At 43.4% G+C, this 14233-nt stretch overlaps 1 protein-coding gene across 1 annotated transcript; it reads right to left on the reverse strand.

The window, feature by feature from the left end:
• Positions 1–8991: 8991 nt before the first annotated feature.
• pme1-1 (Pectinesterase) lies at positions 8992–10041 on the reverse strand (the record flags this gene model as incomplete). Its single annotated transcript, XM_036640995.1, has 1 exon — positions 8992–10041. One exon carries the CDS (start codon positions 10039–10041, stop codon positions 8992–8994), a length of 1050 nt encoding a protein of 349 aa, XP_036493729.1.
• Between the last annotated feature and the right edge of the window lie 4192 nt (positions 10042–14233).

A 14233-nucleotide genomic window follows, 5' to 3' on the forward strand; every position in this document is an offset into this window, starting at 1 on the left:
TAAATCTCTTTTACTTATTTAAAAAAGGTTTTTTTTATAGAAATAAAATATAAAATAATAATATAGTTTAAAGTAATATATAAAATATAAGTAATATCTACTAATAAGAGGTTTAAAACTTTAGTAATTTTATTCTAAAAAGTATATAATAAAGTTTTATAAGCTTATACTAAGATTTTAAGGGCTTATAAGAGTAAATAGTAGTTTATAATAAGTTTTAATAAAATATAAAGCTTCTAAATATTATATAATTAAGCTAAACTAATTATTATATTCTATTTAGTAAGAAGTATTTTAGAGGGAAATATAGTATTATTTTAACTTTAAAGAGAGGATTTTATAGCTATATTACTTTATAAAAGCTTAAAAGTAACTATTTATTAAATATAAATAATAAATTTCTATATAATACTACTAAATACCTTCTATAGTTATCCTCTATAAGTTTTTATTAATTAGTTTAAATATATAATAATTATTTAGTAAGTTTACTAATAAGTATTAAATAAATAGAATAGTTTCTATACTTTAGTAGTAATTATTATATATTTTATCTTTTTAAAGCTATTAAGAAGTAATAATTCTACTATAGTAAGTATTTAGAGGTATAGATATAATAGCTTAATAGAAATAAAAAGAGGAGAAGAGTTCTAAACTAGCGATTTAAGCTTAAGTTAAGCGTTTATAGCGCCTATATATAGCTATAAAGCTATTACGATAAGTAATTAAGGGCGTTAATAGTGTGTTTTATATACGTTAAGGTTCTAGTGTAGTGCGCTATAGCCTGCTAATAGTGGGTCGTAGTAAGAGGTGTGTAGGAGGGAAGTTCCCCTAACGGCTGCGGTTGCTGTCGAAATGTAGACGGCAACAATGCAGAAAGTTTGGCTGATCTTCATCGTAAATGTCTGATTTGATTTGGACCGGCATGTCTAGTCTGTCGAGTGGAAGCTAGATAACTTTAAATAGTCAGTAATTATGAACCTTGCCATTTGCATTTGGTCTGAGTGCCTCGGTCACTGACTCGTCTGGTAACAGCTGCTTTGAGCCAATCAATCTATTCCGCACGAATGACAAAGGCCTCGCTTCACAATTGTTCTGGGCTTCAAGACTGTCGTGCCCGTCCGTCCGATTATGATCGGAGGGATCCCAATTTCCCGCCCGCAGTTAAGCTTGATTGAGTGGAGAAACCTCGGGACCCGAACTGCCTTTTTTGTTTCCCTTGTCTTCGGCGACCAGAACACTTGCCCCGCTACGAGACAATAGACTTGGATGTTCCTACAGGGCCCATATGAAGCCACGGTTGGGAACGAAGAAAGAGTGTTTACTCTTCTTTCAAATGGCGTCCGAGGCGCCTGAGCTAAAAGCATACCAGATATCCTGAGAATAGGCCTGGCTGCTGGCTTTGGCAATAAATCTAAAGGAGACGCCTGACGGCCCCAAGAGTGATTTAGTGAGATAACTTATCCGCCCTCACGTTTTGATCTTAGTTTTCTTCCTTCGGCCACCTCAAAACTTGTGACTGCAGCCTGGAGTATCATGTGAGACTTAAATGTGTTTCCGTTGCTGCTATGAACCATTATGCTGTTCGTGCGCCTGACGGTATTACGCCAAGGCTCACCGCCATTGCAAACCCTAACGTCAAAATCGCTCATCAACGTGGGAACGTGGAACTTGTTTTTTAACTTGGTTTTGACGAGTGATTGCAACATACATGTCACGATTAGTATCTCAGATCTTTTGGTCGACAGCAATTCTTACGACCGCAGCGCGGAGGCTCTCGATCACAACGCAAAAATTCTAACCTGCTAGAAGATTTCTCGGAGGATGATGGGTTTTATTGGACGTCATCAGTGGTCTTATTGGATAAAAATACATATGTATGTAGCTACTCAAGTCACAACTTTGCGTAGTGTCCTCAAGGCCTCGCCCACAACCCTGTGGCTTAGACGTGGTCCGCTGAACATCATCGGCCTAGAAGGAGAGGCAGAAGGGAGCCGGAGAGACCATGGAGTGATGATCGCCAACGGTGGCGCACCGAGACTCTAGACTTGAGTTGCATCATCAATGTCTCTCGTCAAGCTTAGCTCCCTGAGTTTGGTCAGGCTGTTTGTCGAACATTAATATGAGCGGTAGTTGCTATCGCGCAAGTCAATAGTAAAATTGCTTTGTAGGGCCATGTCTCGTTTGCATACGTTAGGCGCGTTGCTGTACATGCTGCTTGATATGCGCGTTCGGGCCCGGCTTTATGCAAGAGGGTGTATCCGGAGCGTTCTGGGTGGCCGTGATGCCACGCGTGGGAGCACATGTGCTGCTACCATAACTCTTTTGACCGGAAAAGAGACTGCAATCATTCCAAATAATCCCAGCGGCAGGAAGGATTTATGCGAGACATTTGCGAACTTCCCTATACCCTAACTTTTTGAGTATGCTCTGGTCGTAAGCCCGGCCTGTGCCATCTGGTTTAGAGGATATAGAAGATACGTGGCCCAGCCCACGTTTCTCGCGGCCCTTCTTCCAGTGCCCAGCGAGCAGATATACCCACACCCCACCAGATGATTAGGAGGACAAGAGTAATGCCAATGGCGTCGTCGACGGTGACATGTGGGTTCCGGATAGATATCGTCAACATTGCGGCGAAGGTGATGGCAATGATGAATAGGCCAATGATACCTTTCACGCAGAAGCTGTCACTCATACCACCCCCGATGTCGCTTGTGATCCGCATACTTTCTGGGAGGCCCATTTTATCGCGAACTTGTTGTATTCGTCGTACAAACGCTTGCTTTTGTCGGAGTATCAAATATCTGAGCAGTGCACCAAGTGCGGTGACAACGAACACTTGGCCCCAAGAGTCAAACATTACTAGTTGAGCCATATCGGAGTAGGTCTGAGCCAAAGGTAAAGGGAGTCTGTAGGGAGAAATGAAAGCTTCAATGTAAAATCTTCTAGAAGAATGAGCTAGGTTTGATGTTGTAGCGCGGAGGTTTGATATCCTGAGCGATTGATGGGTTCCAGGTTTGGTTTGTAGCGGGCAAGGCTCCCGTGCCACATTGTAACTGGCAGAGGACATGGGAGATCCAAGAACTACTTGTTAAAGTTTACTCAAACCATCCAGTCTTGCACAGTAACCCTTCGGGTGCCAGTGGACTACAATCACAGCGTCCCCAGTTTTCTCCGATTCCCCCAGACCACAAATTTTGCTACTGGTAAGAAAAGGGTATCGATCCTCAAGCGGGCGGAATGGATTCAGTTATCTGCCAACCTTGCAGAATCCCCAATGCGGCTGGACTTTCTTGATCCTGCCGTGGCAAGAGATCGGCATGAATGGCCAAGATAACTGCGTAGTCCCAGAGAGGATAGATTGGAACAGAGCCAAACGGAGAAATTCTCCACCCCAACAAGCAAGTCAGCACATGCTGTGATCTCGGGTTTGCACCATTGAGAGCGCTGTAGAAACAACAGAACGTCTCATACTTGGTCAGAAAGGTATGGTATTTGTGGCCCTCAAGCGGTGGGAGGACCTTGATAGCATGGTAGATGAAAACGATGAAACCAAGAAATGTCCCAAAGCTCTGTATTTCATCTTGATCGTTGATTCTCGCAACACCTCTCGGTGAACATGTTCCTTGGATTCTTTGCGCTTTCTTTGGACGGGACGCATGCACATAGCCTTGAGGTATAGACTTCCATGAAGTTTTCAAGATGTTTGAACTAGCATCTGACACTGAAGAATTTGGGCGACTGGTATCTGCATCCTGGAGGGATCTCAATCAGTTCATGCTGTGGCGTACCGGTGCCCAAATTGAGGCTGCCGGCTTTCCTAAGGCCTGCTTCATTGGTTGTCGCGGCTCTGCATTCTCGAGGGTCAATGCTGCGCTCTCTGCAGGGAGGGCGCACAGCTTCCGTGCGACTCCTTAACATAGAAAGGATTAGAATTCTTGTAATTTGAGTACATAGTGATACTGAGGCAGTTTCGATGTAATCTGTGCTACCTACCCAAGCCTAGGAGGCGTTTGCTTAACAAAATTTGAGGCAATGTTGCTTGAATATGGTGATATTGATATTGAGACGCATCGCGGCACGCATATTCCATCCCCTAAATTGGCCCCGTACGTAATCTTCATCTCTGGCCCGAGCCTCGTAAATACTACATGTTGTATATTTTCACCTGTTCACAAATGCCTAAGGGCTTCTCCCTGAGAGGACACTTCATGAACAATAGCATCAGCCCACGAGTACCATCGACAATGGGCACAGCAGGTCGACAATTAGAGACTGAAATTGCAGTCAATCTCCCATACTGGTCTCATCATTCGCTGCTGTTGCGAACCAGGGACATGTGAGTCGGAATCGCCTTTGGCATCCATTTGAGCAATGGGGTGTTCGCGCCCAAGTACGTATGGTTGTAGGCGATGAATAGAAACATCGTTACTCGAGCTCAGGTTTATGTAGAATTATACGAAGTGATTCGGTCTTTGAGGTCATTATTCAGATGCACCCAGTGCCCAATAGATTTCTGGTGGAATCACATTCTGCGCACTCAAGAAATGGCGAGTTCAGCGCCAGGACCCGGATGGCAGGCCAAAGGAAGGGCATGACCAAGACACACCTGCAGGCTAGAATTTCGAAAGACCGTGGAAGGAGGACCGGCGATGCGTCGTCAGGCGAGAGCGTTGATTCTTTCCTTACTGAACGTAACTGCAGGACAACGCTGTGAATGCTCTCCTTCCGCAACGACCAAGTTTCGGTATCACTCACCATTTTCTGGACAATAGGCTAACCTTTGGGTTATCATAGGAAGGCAACAATATTCCTTGAATATGCTGTGGGTTAGGTACGCCCGACGTCTTCTCATGTCGACGGTAAATGACTGCAGGAAGGAAGCCAGCGAGACGTTGCACCTTGCCGCTGCAACAGGAACGGGGTCTGCGAGATCGCTCGGTGACTCAGGGGCTTGATTGCACGGGCGAACCCTCTCGACATCCGGTGAAAACAACTGATAAAGTAGGGAGCCTCCTTATTGAGAAGGTCTAGGTAAATGCTACTGTCCGAAGCGAATCAAGTCTGATCGGATTCTTCGACTACAGCTTCAGCTTGACCTTTTCACGGTCTTGTGACTTGGTTCATAAACAACCGCTTTCGTATCAACACTTTGATCACATGTCAAGGCCTAGAGGATGTGCATCCATGCCCAAATGGAGGGATATACGCGCGCAGTCACGGAGTTCGGGGGACTGTGCGAAACGACCAAGAACACTGCTATCCTATTCAGGAATCCGAGTAAAGCAGGGCCGGTGATGCACCCCCAGCTGCTTGCCTAACTTAAAGGCGATACCGCTCCTACAAGTCGTTGCCTCGCTCAGCTATTAGTGCGTCTATTTGACGGAAGCAACGAGTCCTAAGACTACCTGTTGTACATCCTCAATGTCGGTGGCCGGGTGTTTCCTTGACAGCGGCGGGCGACTCCAGGAAGGCGTCAAGTGAGCCCTTACAAGGACGCAGCCTCCGAGTGTGACAAGAGCGAAGATGAGGACACGCAGGATACGTTCTTACCAGGGCAATACCTCCCCAAGGAGGAAATCCACTTCCGTCTCGCTGGTGGCAGCTTATCATTGATTCATAATGCATTGAGCGGCAGGTAGTGTCATCGATATCTGGCGACGGGCGATCGAGAAGGTGCGCTCCTCCTATGCCGGGCCAATGTGCCAGCAGCCAAGAATTGCGCAGGTAAGCTGAAGTTGTGGAAGGCACCTCCACAGTTGGGTATCGCAACATCGAAACCAGAAGCCCCTGGACTCCCACACCTGCCCCCAGCTTGAACATCACTCCTTCTGAATTCCATTTCAAGCACCTCTTTGGGTCTCGCAACTTCCCAAATCAAGTCGATCAACGTCAAAATGGCAACAGCATCAGAGAAGCTTCCCTCTGTGACGACGCAACCGATGCCCCGACCCATCTATTTAACCCCCCCGTCGTCCGTCGTCGTCCTTCTCCTGTTCTTCTTCTCTTCTTCAATAGCATTTACTCAATACGCTCGCTAGGTTCAACAGCAGCGTCATGCCATCCTTACTCTCCAGCGCCCTTTTTGTTGCCGACCTCCGCAAGGAGGTCCGGAAACACCGGATAAACCTCTTCTTCGGTATCATGAGGCGAGTGATCAGCTTCGCATTGCACGTCGCGAATGTCAGTCCTGATGATCTCCGGAATTCGGGGTTCTGGGATCAGTTTGGACTTCGATTTCTGCTCTATCTCGTTGCGGCACCGGCAGCGGTACTTGTATTCGCACTTGTCGACGCCGCACTCTCAGTTCTCCGACTTGACGGTGTTTTCACCAGTGAGCTCATGATGTAATTTGGCCCGCACAATTTTTGGAACCTGTCTGTCTCTCCGAGAATTTTTGGACTTTGCATCATCTCAAGGATGCTTCTTTTCTTTTCCCCCTTCTTTGAGTGGCTGGTATGACACTACCTCCAGCTTGCTCGTGGCCTCTCTCGTTGGGTTCTGGGGGTGCTGGGCTGTCCTAACCCCGCGTTCTGGACAGTCCATTGGTCTTTTTGTAAGTATTCCCCCGTCGAACTTTGATATGATGGCCCTAGCTGACTCCTTGACCGCCATGGCTTCCATGTTTGCTTCACAGGTTACGATCGGTGATTCCACCTCACAGACGACGACGACAACGACGACAACAATGACAGTTTCTTCCTTCCCCATCCACCCGTCCACTCAACACTTCGTCTCAGTCAATATTTGCGGTCAAGGCTAGTAGAGGGATCCTTTCGCGTGCTTCGGTAGCACACTGACACGGTTGGCGGGGAAAAAGTCGCACAGCTTGGCATCTTGCTAAATACGCTGAATGTTCTGGTGGTTGGTGCTTTGCTTGAAACTGGCACAAACAGCCATCGTCCTCGACATCATCCACATCGTGATGTGACCGTGATGAATCTCCGCCTGCTTGCTAGTTTTTAACCTCAATGACACCCGCAACCCACAAAGTGGCGCCGTCCTTTCTTGCGTATTGTCACCATAATTCATCCCCGACAACTTGACATTCGCGTTTGTTGAGGCACCCACAGGCGCGAGGTAATGACCTGTGGTCTTCCTTCCGTCAAATGCGTTTGTCCTTTGCCATCCACTTCTCACGCACGGAAGTGGGCGCCATCGGGTCCCAAGTGTGAGAGGGCTGCATGTGGAGCCGCAATAGATCGATCGGGCTGGACCAGCACAACTCATCTTGGCCATTAGAATCCTGACGGGACCAGTGGTTAGCTCGGGCCGTGAAAAGGCCGAGCACCTCAATGTTGGCACCTGTACGACAGGGCATTGATTCATGCCATGGCCTCGGCCACTGCTCTGTGGGGGCCTCAGGGCCATCGGAGTGTAAGTTCATATCGATCGTGGGGCTCAAAATCCTCGTGTTGCAAGTCTCGGTCGCTCAAAGTCACTATTCTCGGATGCTTGTGAAAGTTACAGTTAACACGTCTAGTTCTATCATCTTGGAATGTACTACCTCATAGCAGGTTACGCCAGAAGACTTTCTGTCTATGTTGACGTCGTCGGTGTTCGGGCAGCGCAAACAAATTAAAGAAACGTGGTCACCGAGTGATGCTACGAAAAAGAACAATGATGTCAAAATCTCAAAGTCTTTGCTTGATATCTAGAGGTGCGCTATTCGTGACAGCTTTGAGACATGTTTTGTGATTGCCAATTAGCATTCTAAAAGGTCCTCCCAGCGCCCAAGGACCTGAAGCCCGATGACCTTTTGACCGAACAGGAGACGGCACAAGACCTGAGATCAGAACATGTAAGGACGTCTTTGTTGGAACATGTTTATAGTTTTTAGTCGATTCCTTTGGCTTTATTCGAGATGCATCCTCCCCACAACCCCGCGATCATCTCGCCTCGTGTTCCGCATGTGGCGTGCCTCCATTTCGATTCGATCCGCAATGCCCATAAAAACCCAAAAGACAAAGCTCAAAAGGAGAACAATCAGGGCGTCGGTGAATGTAACAAGGGGGTTGTATGTGGCAGCTGTCACCATCATACAGAACAGGAGGCCGGTGAGAATGAGTCCAACGACGCCATACACAAAACCGCAGTCGCTCATGCCATCTTGGAGGTCGCTTGTGATTCGCATAGAGTTTGGCAGGCCCAGTAGGTCATCCAGTCGTCTCATCTGTCGTACGAAGGCCGCTTTATGCGGTAGAATCAACCATCTTAATAGTATGTCGTACGCTTCTTCGATCATCACTTCCTCCTGGATTTCCATGTGATAAGACAAGGCTCGATCCATCCAGCCCTTTTGGTTTGTCATTTTCGTGATCGTTTTGTGTTGAAGGAGATGCTGATTCTCGAAAGGAGAATATATGTTGACGGGGTCTGTCGTGGGTGTGCTGTGGGAGGCAAATCGATGCTTGTAATTTTTTGTTACGTCGTCGCGAGGAGAGAGGTGATGTGGATAGCTAACGGGACGAGTATTTATTTAGGAGCGTATTTTTGAGAAAGACTCACAAATGAACACGGGTTCCACAGATACATAAAAGCCTGCCTGAAATAAGAATTGACGATCCTGTCGGAGATGTGAAAAGCTAGCAAAACGCTTGCACGGACAGGTCAAGTTCCACAGGAACCATACAGTTCCGTGCCATTTAGCTGAATGATGTCCTAACCATATATTACACTACGAGTACAAGCTGTCCACGGACCTTTAGCATCCAATGAAATGGGAATACTGAGTTTGAGTACATCAAGTCCTGCCCACCCTTGTGGGCTGAAAAAATGTCTGTAGACGGATCTTGCCCGTTCCACTTTTCACACTGACTTTCTGCCTGACTGAGGCTACCTTACCACGTAAAGGAATTCACCATACAAGATTTCTGATAATAAAAGCCCCCTGGGCTATTGGGGCCAGCTCTGCTGGCCATCGCAGATGTTATTCAATGGTTTGAATTGTTCAATATGTACTTGAAGAGAAGGAAACAGCCCTACCCCTTTTTACAAAAACTCAGAGTCAACCCACCACTCCTTCTTGAAGTCCTTGCCGAACAGGTCATCAGCCTTGACCGGCTTGTCAATAGTTGAGCTGAAGTTGGCTCTAGGACCGGCCGCGCCGGGGCCAACGTTGTTGTACTCCTTGAAGTAGATGTTATCCGTCGGGGAGGTCTTGTCCCAGGTGGACCATCCCTCGGGCTTGACCACATCGCCCAACTCGCTGTCCTGGAACACAACCCTGGCGAACGTCCTCCACGGGCGGCCGAGGGTGACGGATGCAGGTCCGCTGGTGCCGGTGACGTTGGCCTTGTTGAAGACGTAGAAAGAGGTGTTGTTGGCGGCGTCGCGGCCGTTGGCGGTGATGTATCCCTTGCCGATGGTGTTGATGTCGCATTTCTCGAACCAGGCGATGGCCCTCAGACCGAAGACGAAGTCGACGGCGCCCTCGATGAAGGACTTGGCATAGATCTGGCGGCCCTCGTTGGCGTAGATGGTGTCCTGGTAGCCGGTGAGCTTGCAGGCGTAGAATCCGAGGTTGGTCGCCTGCGCGCTGACGGCGAGAGCTTGGCCGAGCTTGTCAGCCTGGCCGAAGGTGTTCTCAATGTTGAGGTTGTAGATCTTCATGTTGTCGGACCAGAGGCGGAGGGTGGCGGTCTGGTCGTTGCTGGTGAGGTTGGCAATCTGGCGGGAGAGGTTGCCGGTGAGGATGGCTTGGTTGGCTGCGTAGGAGCGGCCGTCGCAGGTGTAGCCCTGGATCGTGATGGGACCGGCATGGTTGGGAATGCGAATCTGTTCAGAGTAGTTGCCGGGGTAGACAAAAATCGTCTGCTCCTCCGTGGTGTTCGTCAGGGCAGCGACTGCCTGGTTGAAAGTCGGGAAGCTGTTCTCTGTCTTGCCCGAGGCGTCGACGATGACTCCCTTTCCAGAGAGGCTGGTCTCTGCGTATTTACCTCCGCATTTGCGAGAATCATCAGTGCCAACATCGAGGGCGACTTCGAGAGGAACAGCCGCGGCAAAAGTGGCCAGGGCCAGAACAGGGAGTAGCGCAACCATTTTTAAAAGAGTGTAAAAGTAGGAACGTGAGGTTGGTAGACTGCCATCAGAAATCAGATGGACCTGAAGATCTTGCCCCCCGGGTATTTAAACGGCCATCCGGGAGTTCCAGTCTTCCACAACCCGCCGATCTGGTACTATTAAGTACCCCTCCGCGGCGCCCCCCTGTCCCCTCTGCAGCACCCTCTTAAGCCTAATTAGGCATATAGCTGTAGCTTGCCTACTTTCGCGTAGTTATGTAAGTGGTAGAGGTTAGGGTGTAGTTATATATCTTAGTGTTACCCTTAGAGATAAAGTAGTATAGTATTTTATAGTAAAACGTATAGAATATAGAGCTATATAGAAATAAGATATCCTAACCTAAAAAACCTATTTTTATATTTATTAATATTGCTTAAGATAGCTTTCTAAGATCTTAGCCTTAATAGCCTTATTAAGAAGGTTTATTAGTATTAATATAGCTTTAGTTATAGTGTGATAAAAAATAAGTTGAAAAAAAATATCTAAGGTATTATAATATAGTAGGATCTCACTTATAATTATAGGGGTAGGTTAAAAGCTTTGTAGGCTACTAATTATAGCTTTAAGACCTTAAAAATAGGCTATAAGTAGTTAGGTTAGATTATTATAACTAGTAATAAGTATATATACCTTAAGATTAATAGTAAGTATAACTACTTACTACTTAAAGCTAAATATTATACTACTAGCTATATTTTTTAAATTTAGAGTTAGTAAGAGGTTAGTAAGGAGGTTATTAAAGAGAGGGTAGAGTCCCTTTTAAAAAGCAGTAAGTTAATAGTAAGGGATATTACTAGCTAAATTAAGGAGGAGATAAATATATTAATTTAAAAGTAAAATATATAGAACTTCTAGAGGACCTTATAGTAAGAGAAATATAACCCCCTCTTATTAACGTAAGTCTTTTTATGTGAACTTAAGAGTAGCCCTAATATTAAGTACACTAAAGTGTATAAAAACCTTAAAATAGGTAAAATTAATAGTATATTTTAGATATATTTATAGTACTTTAAGATATAGTAGAGAAACTTAGAACTTCTAATAATAGATAATATATATAAAGTTAGTAAGGGTTTAGTATTAAACATAGTAGAAAAAAGCTTACTAGAAGTGATAAGTTAATTAATTTAATATATTACTATTCTAGATTATAAGAATAACTACTATCTATATAACTTTTAATATTATATTTTACTTTATTTCTAGAGAGGATATAGTAATATTTAAGTAGGTATTAATATACTTTAAATTAATAGTAGAGGTAGTATTAATTACTTTACTTAAAATACTATTAATAGACTTTAATAAAGCGCTTAAAAAGGTAGTAAGAGTAGTATTTAATATAATATTATAGTAAATTTACTTATAGTATATATTAAAAAATATAATATTAAATATTAAGTAGAAGTAGGATAGTATACTTAAAGAGGGATTATTTATAAAGTTAAATCTAAGGTAGGCTACTTTATAGCCTCACTAGAATAATCTCAGCTCTAATAAATCTAAGCCTTCTAATTTGTTTAATTTAACTATAAATAGGGCTGAAAATTTTAATAGCTTTAATTTAGAGGCTAATATCACGCTTAATTACTTTAATGAGGCTAATAGGTGCTTAGTAGTTAAATTAATCCCTCTAGAAGCTTTATTTAATAATAACTCTACCTTAATAACCTACGCTAATACTATATTGCTACTATATTTTTTATCCTCTATAACTAATAATAACTTTAAATATTTTATTAATAGCTTTTTATATACTTAGAAGGCATACTACTATATGTTAACTAAAGCTAAGTTTAATAAAAAATAGGTAAAACTTTATAAGATGTTTAAAAACTAGTTATACTTTCTTAACTACCTTAAAAAAACTTATATTCCTTTCTACTTATAATTCTATAAGTATACTATTAAAAATCTCTAAAATTATAGTATTAAAGTCACCTCTTATATAAAGTTAGCTTATATTAAACTTAAGAGTTACCTCTATAACTACTTCTCTAACCTCTATAGCTTCTATACTACTATTATTAATATAGTGAAGAGGAAAGAGATATATTACTATAACTATATTAGTAACAAAAAGTTATACTTTAATGCTATCTATTTTAATAAGAATATAACTAAGTTGCTTATTTTTTAGGTTAGTTTAAAGGTACTTAATATAATTTAAGGTTAATATAAAGCTATAGAAGCTGTTTTTTTAGATAAATTATACACTAAGAAGTTAATAAAGTGTATTAGTAACTTCTAATAGTAATAAGGCCTACTTTACTGCTATAACCTTCTTAATTAGCTTAAATTAAGGGATCTATCGTATTACTTATTATATAATAATTATAATAGCTACTAATAGTTTAATTAGACTTTAGTTTATTTATATCTACTACTTTAGTTAAAATAATAACTAATATATATTTTTAGCTTAAGATTATTACTCTCTATGAGGTAATATATAAGCTTAACCTTAATATAATATTAACTTACTATAACTACTAATAAGCTGCCCTAATTATTAATAATAATAATACCCTCTACGTAGTATTAATGCAGACTTTTTAGGGCTTAAACTTAGTAGTAGTTAACCTTTATAATATATTAACGTAGTGTAAACTCTCTGCCTAGGAGCATAGTATAGTACTTACTCTAACGCTATTAACTATATTAATAGTATTAACTATATAGTTACAGAAGAAGTAAAAAACAGTAGTAGAGAGGGCTAATAAGGCTCTTACAGCTTAATTATAGGCCTTAATTAAGGCTACTATTAACATATTAATATAGTAATAGTTTACTTTATAGTAGCTATTATCCCTATTAGTTTTTCACTACTTACTACTATCTCTATTACCTTAGCTTTTACTTTAATAAAATTATAGCTAAATGCTGCTTTAGCCTTAGTTTAAGTTAAGCTAGCTAAGCTAGTAATATCTATTACCTCTATAGCTTTTAAATTAACAGTAGTATTGTAAGGAGGTGTTATACTTACTATTAAGGCTACTACTACTATAGAGGCTATAAGGAGGGTTTTTTAGGTATTTTAGGTATTTTAGTAGTTAAACGACTAATATACTATTTATTATATAACTTATTTTGTATAGTAATACTTTTAGTATAGCTACTGTAGGAGATTCACTTATAGCTATAGCTGCTACAAACTGCCTAATTAGGCTTAAGAGGGTGCCGCAGAGGGGATAGGGGGGCGCTGCAGAGGGGTACTCAGTACTATTCTTTTTCCTCCGCGACATCCTTTTGAGGGCCTATCCTTGCGCCCTGCTCAATTGGGTTCATCTGAATGCTGTCAATAGGGTAGTATCCAATTACGCCGCCGGGGCCACGGCATTTGGGACATGGATAGCCCTGCAAATGCGGAGTGCAGAGACAGTGCATACGGAGCGTGTGGAGGAACATTCCGCCAATGGCGGCGTCTCCCCTCTCAAAATGATGCCAAGCACAAGCCTCTTTCGGTTTCCCCTTCTCCCCTTGTACGCGGACTGCAAAAGCCACTGTGCGGCTCTTGGCTCAAGTACATAAACGCAAATAAACGTGAGATAAAATTTGCGAGTCAAGCTTCGCAACGGCGGCTGAATTCCAGAATTCCCGAGGCCATTGGTGGAGAAGTTTGCTCGGTTGGATGCAGAGTCGCGTATGCCACCAACCAGGCTCTTGCGTGAACGCCACGTCCGTGATCACGAGATGGCGTGGGCCTTTCTTTTGGTGTTCTGGCATAGATGGGCTAGTCCCGAAAAGCAAACTGCATGGCAACATCGTGTGCCTCGGTTAGCCACAGACATGTTGACGCGTGCACGGGAAAAATTGACAAGGAGAAAAACACCGTCCGGAGACCATCCGCGGAATCCATGGCGCGAGAAACCCGATTCATTCACGGATGAGTGCGATCAGATGGTTTCACGAAAGGTTAATTGATTGGTTTATATCGATCATCTTAGTGCCCCTGGAGCCAGGACTGAGTTGAATGCTTGGCGGTTGAGTCGGTAGCGTGTGGATCTTTCTGAAACTCCCCCTCAATATCGAGAAACCAGGATCTTCGTTTGGAAACACAGTTGCTCAGGCCTCTCTGAGCCCACTGAACGGGACCTCAAGTCCTCGATGGCTATGCAACTAATATCAACAAGTGAGGGTATTGAGTAATCAGAAAGTCTTACGTTGTCTG

Source organism: Colletotrichum siamense, assembly GCF_013390195.1.
Source record: "Colletotrichum siamense strain Cg363 chromosome Unknown KSG_Cg363_contig06, whole genome shotgun sequence".
NCBI lineage: Eukaryota > Fungi > Ascomycota > Sordariomycetes > Glomerellales > Glomerellaceae > Colletotrichum > Colletotrichum siamense.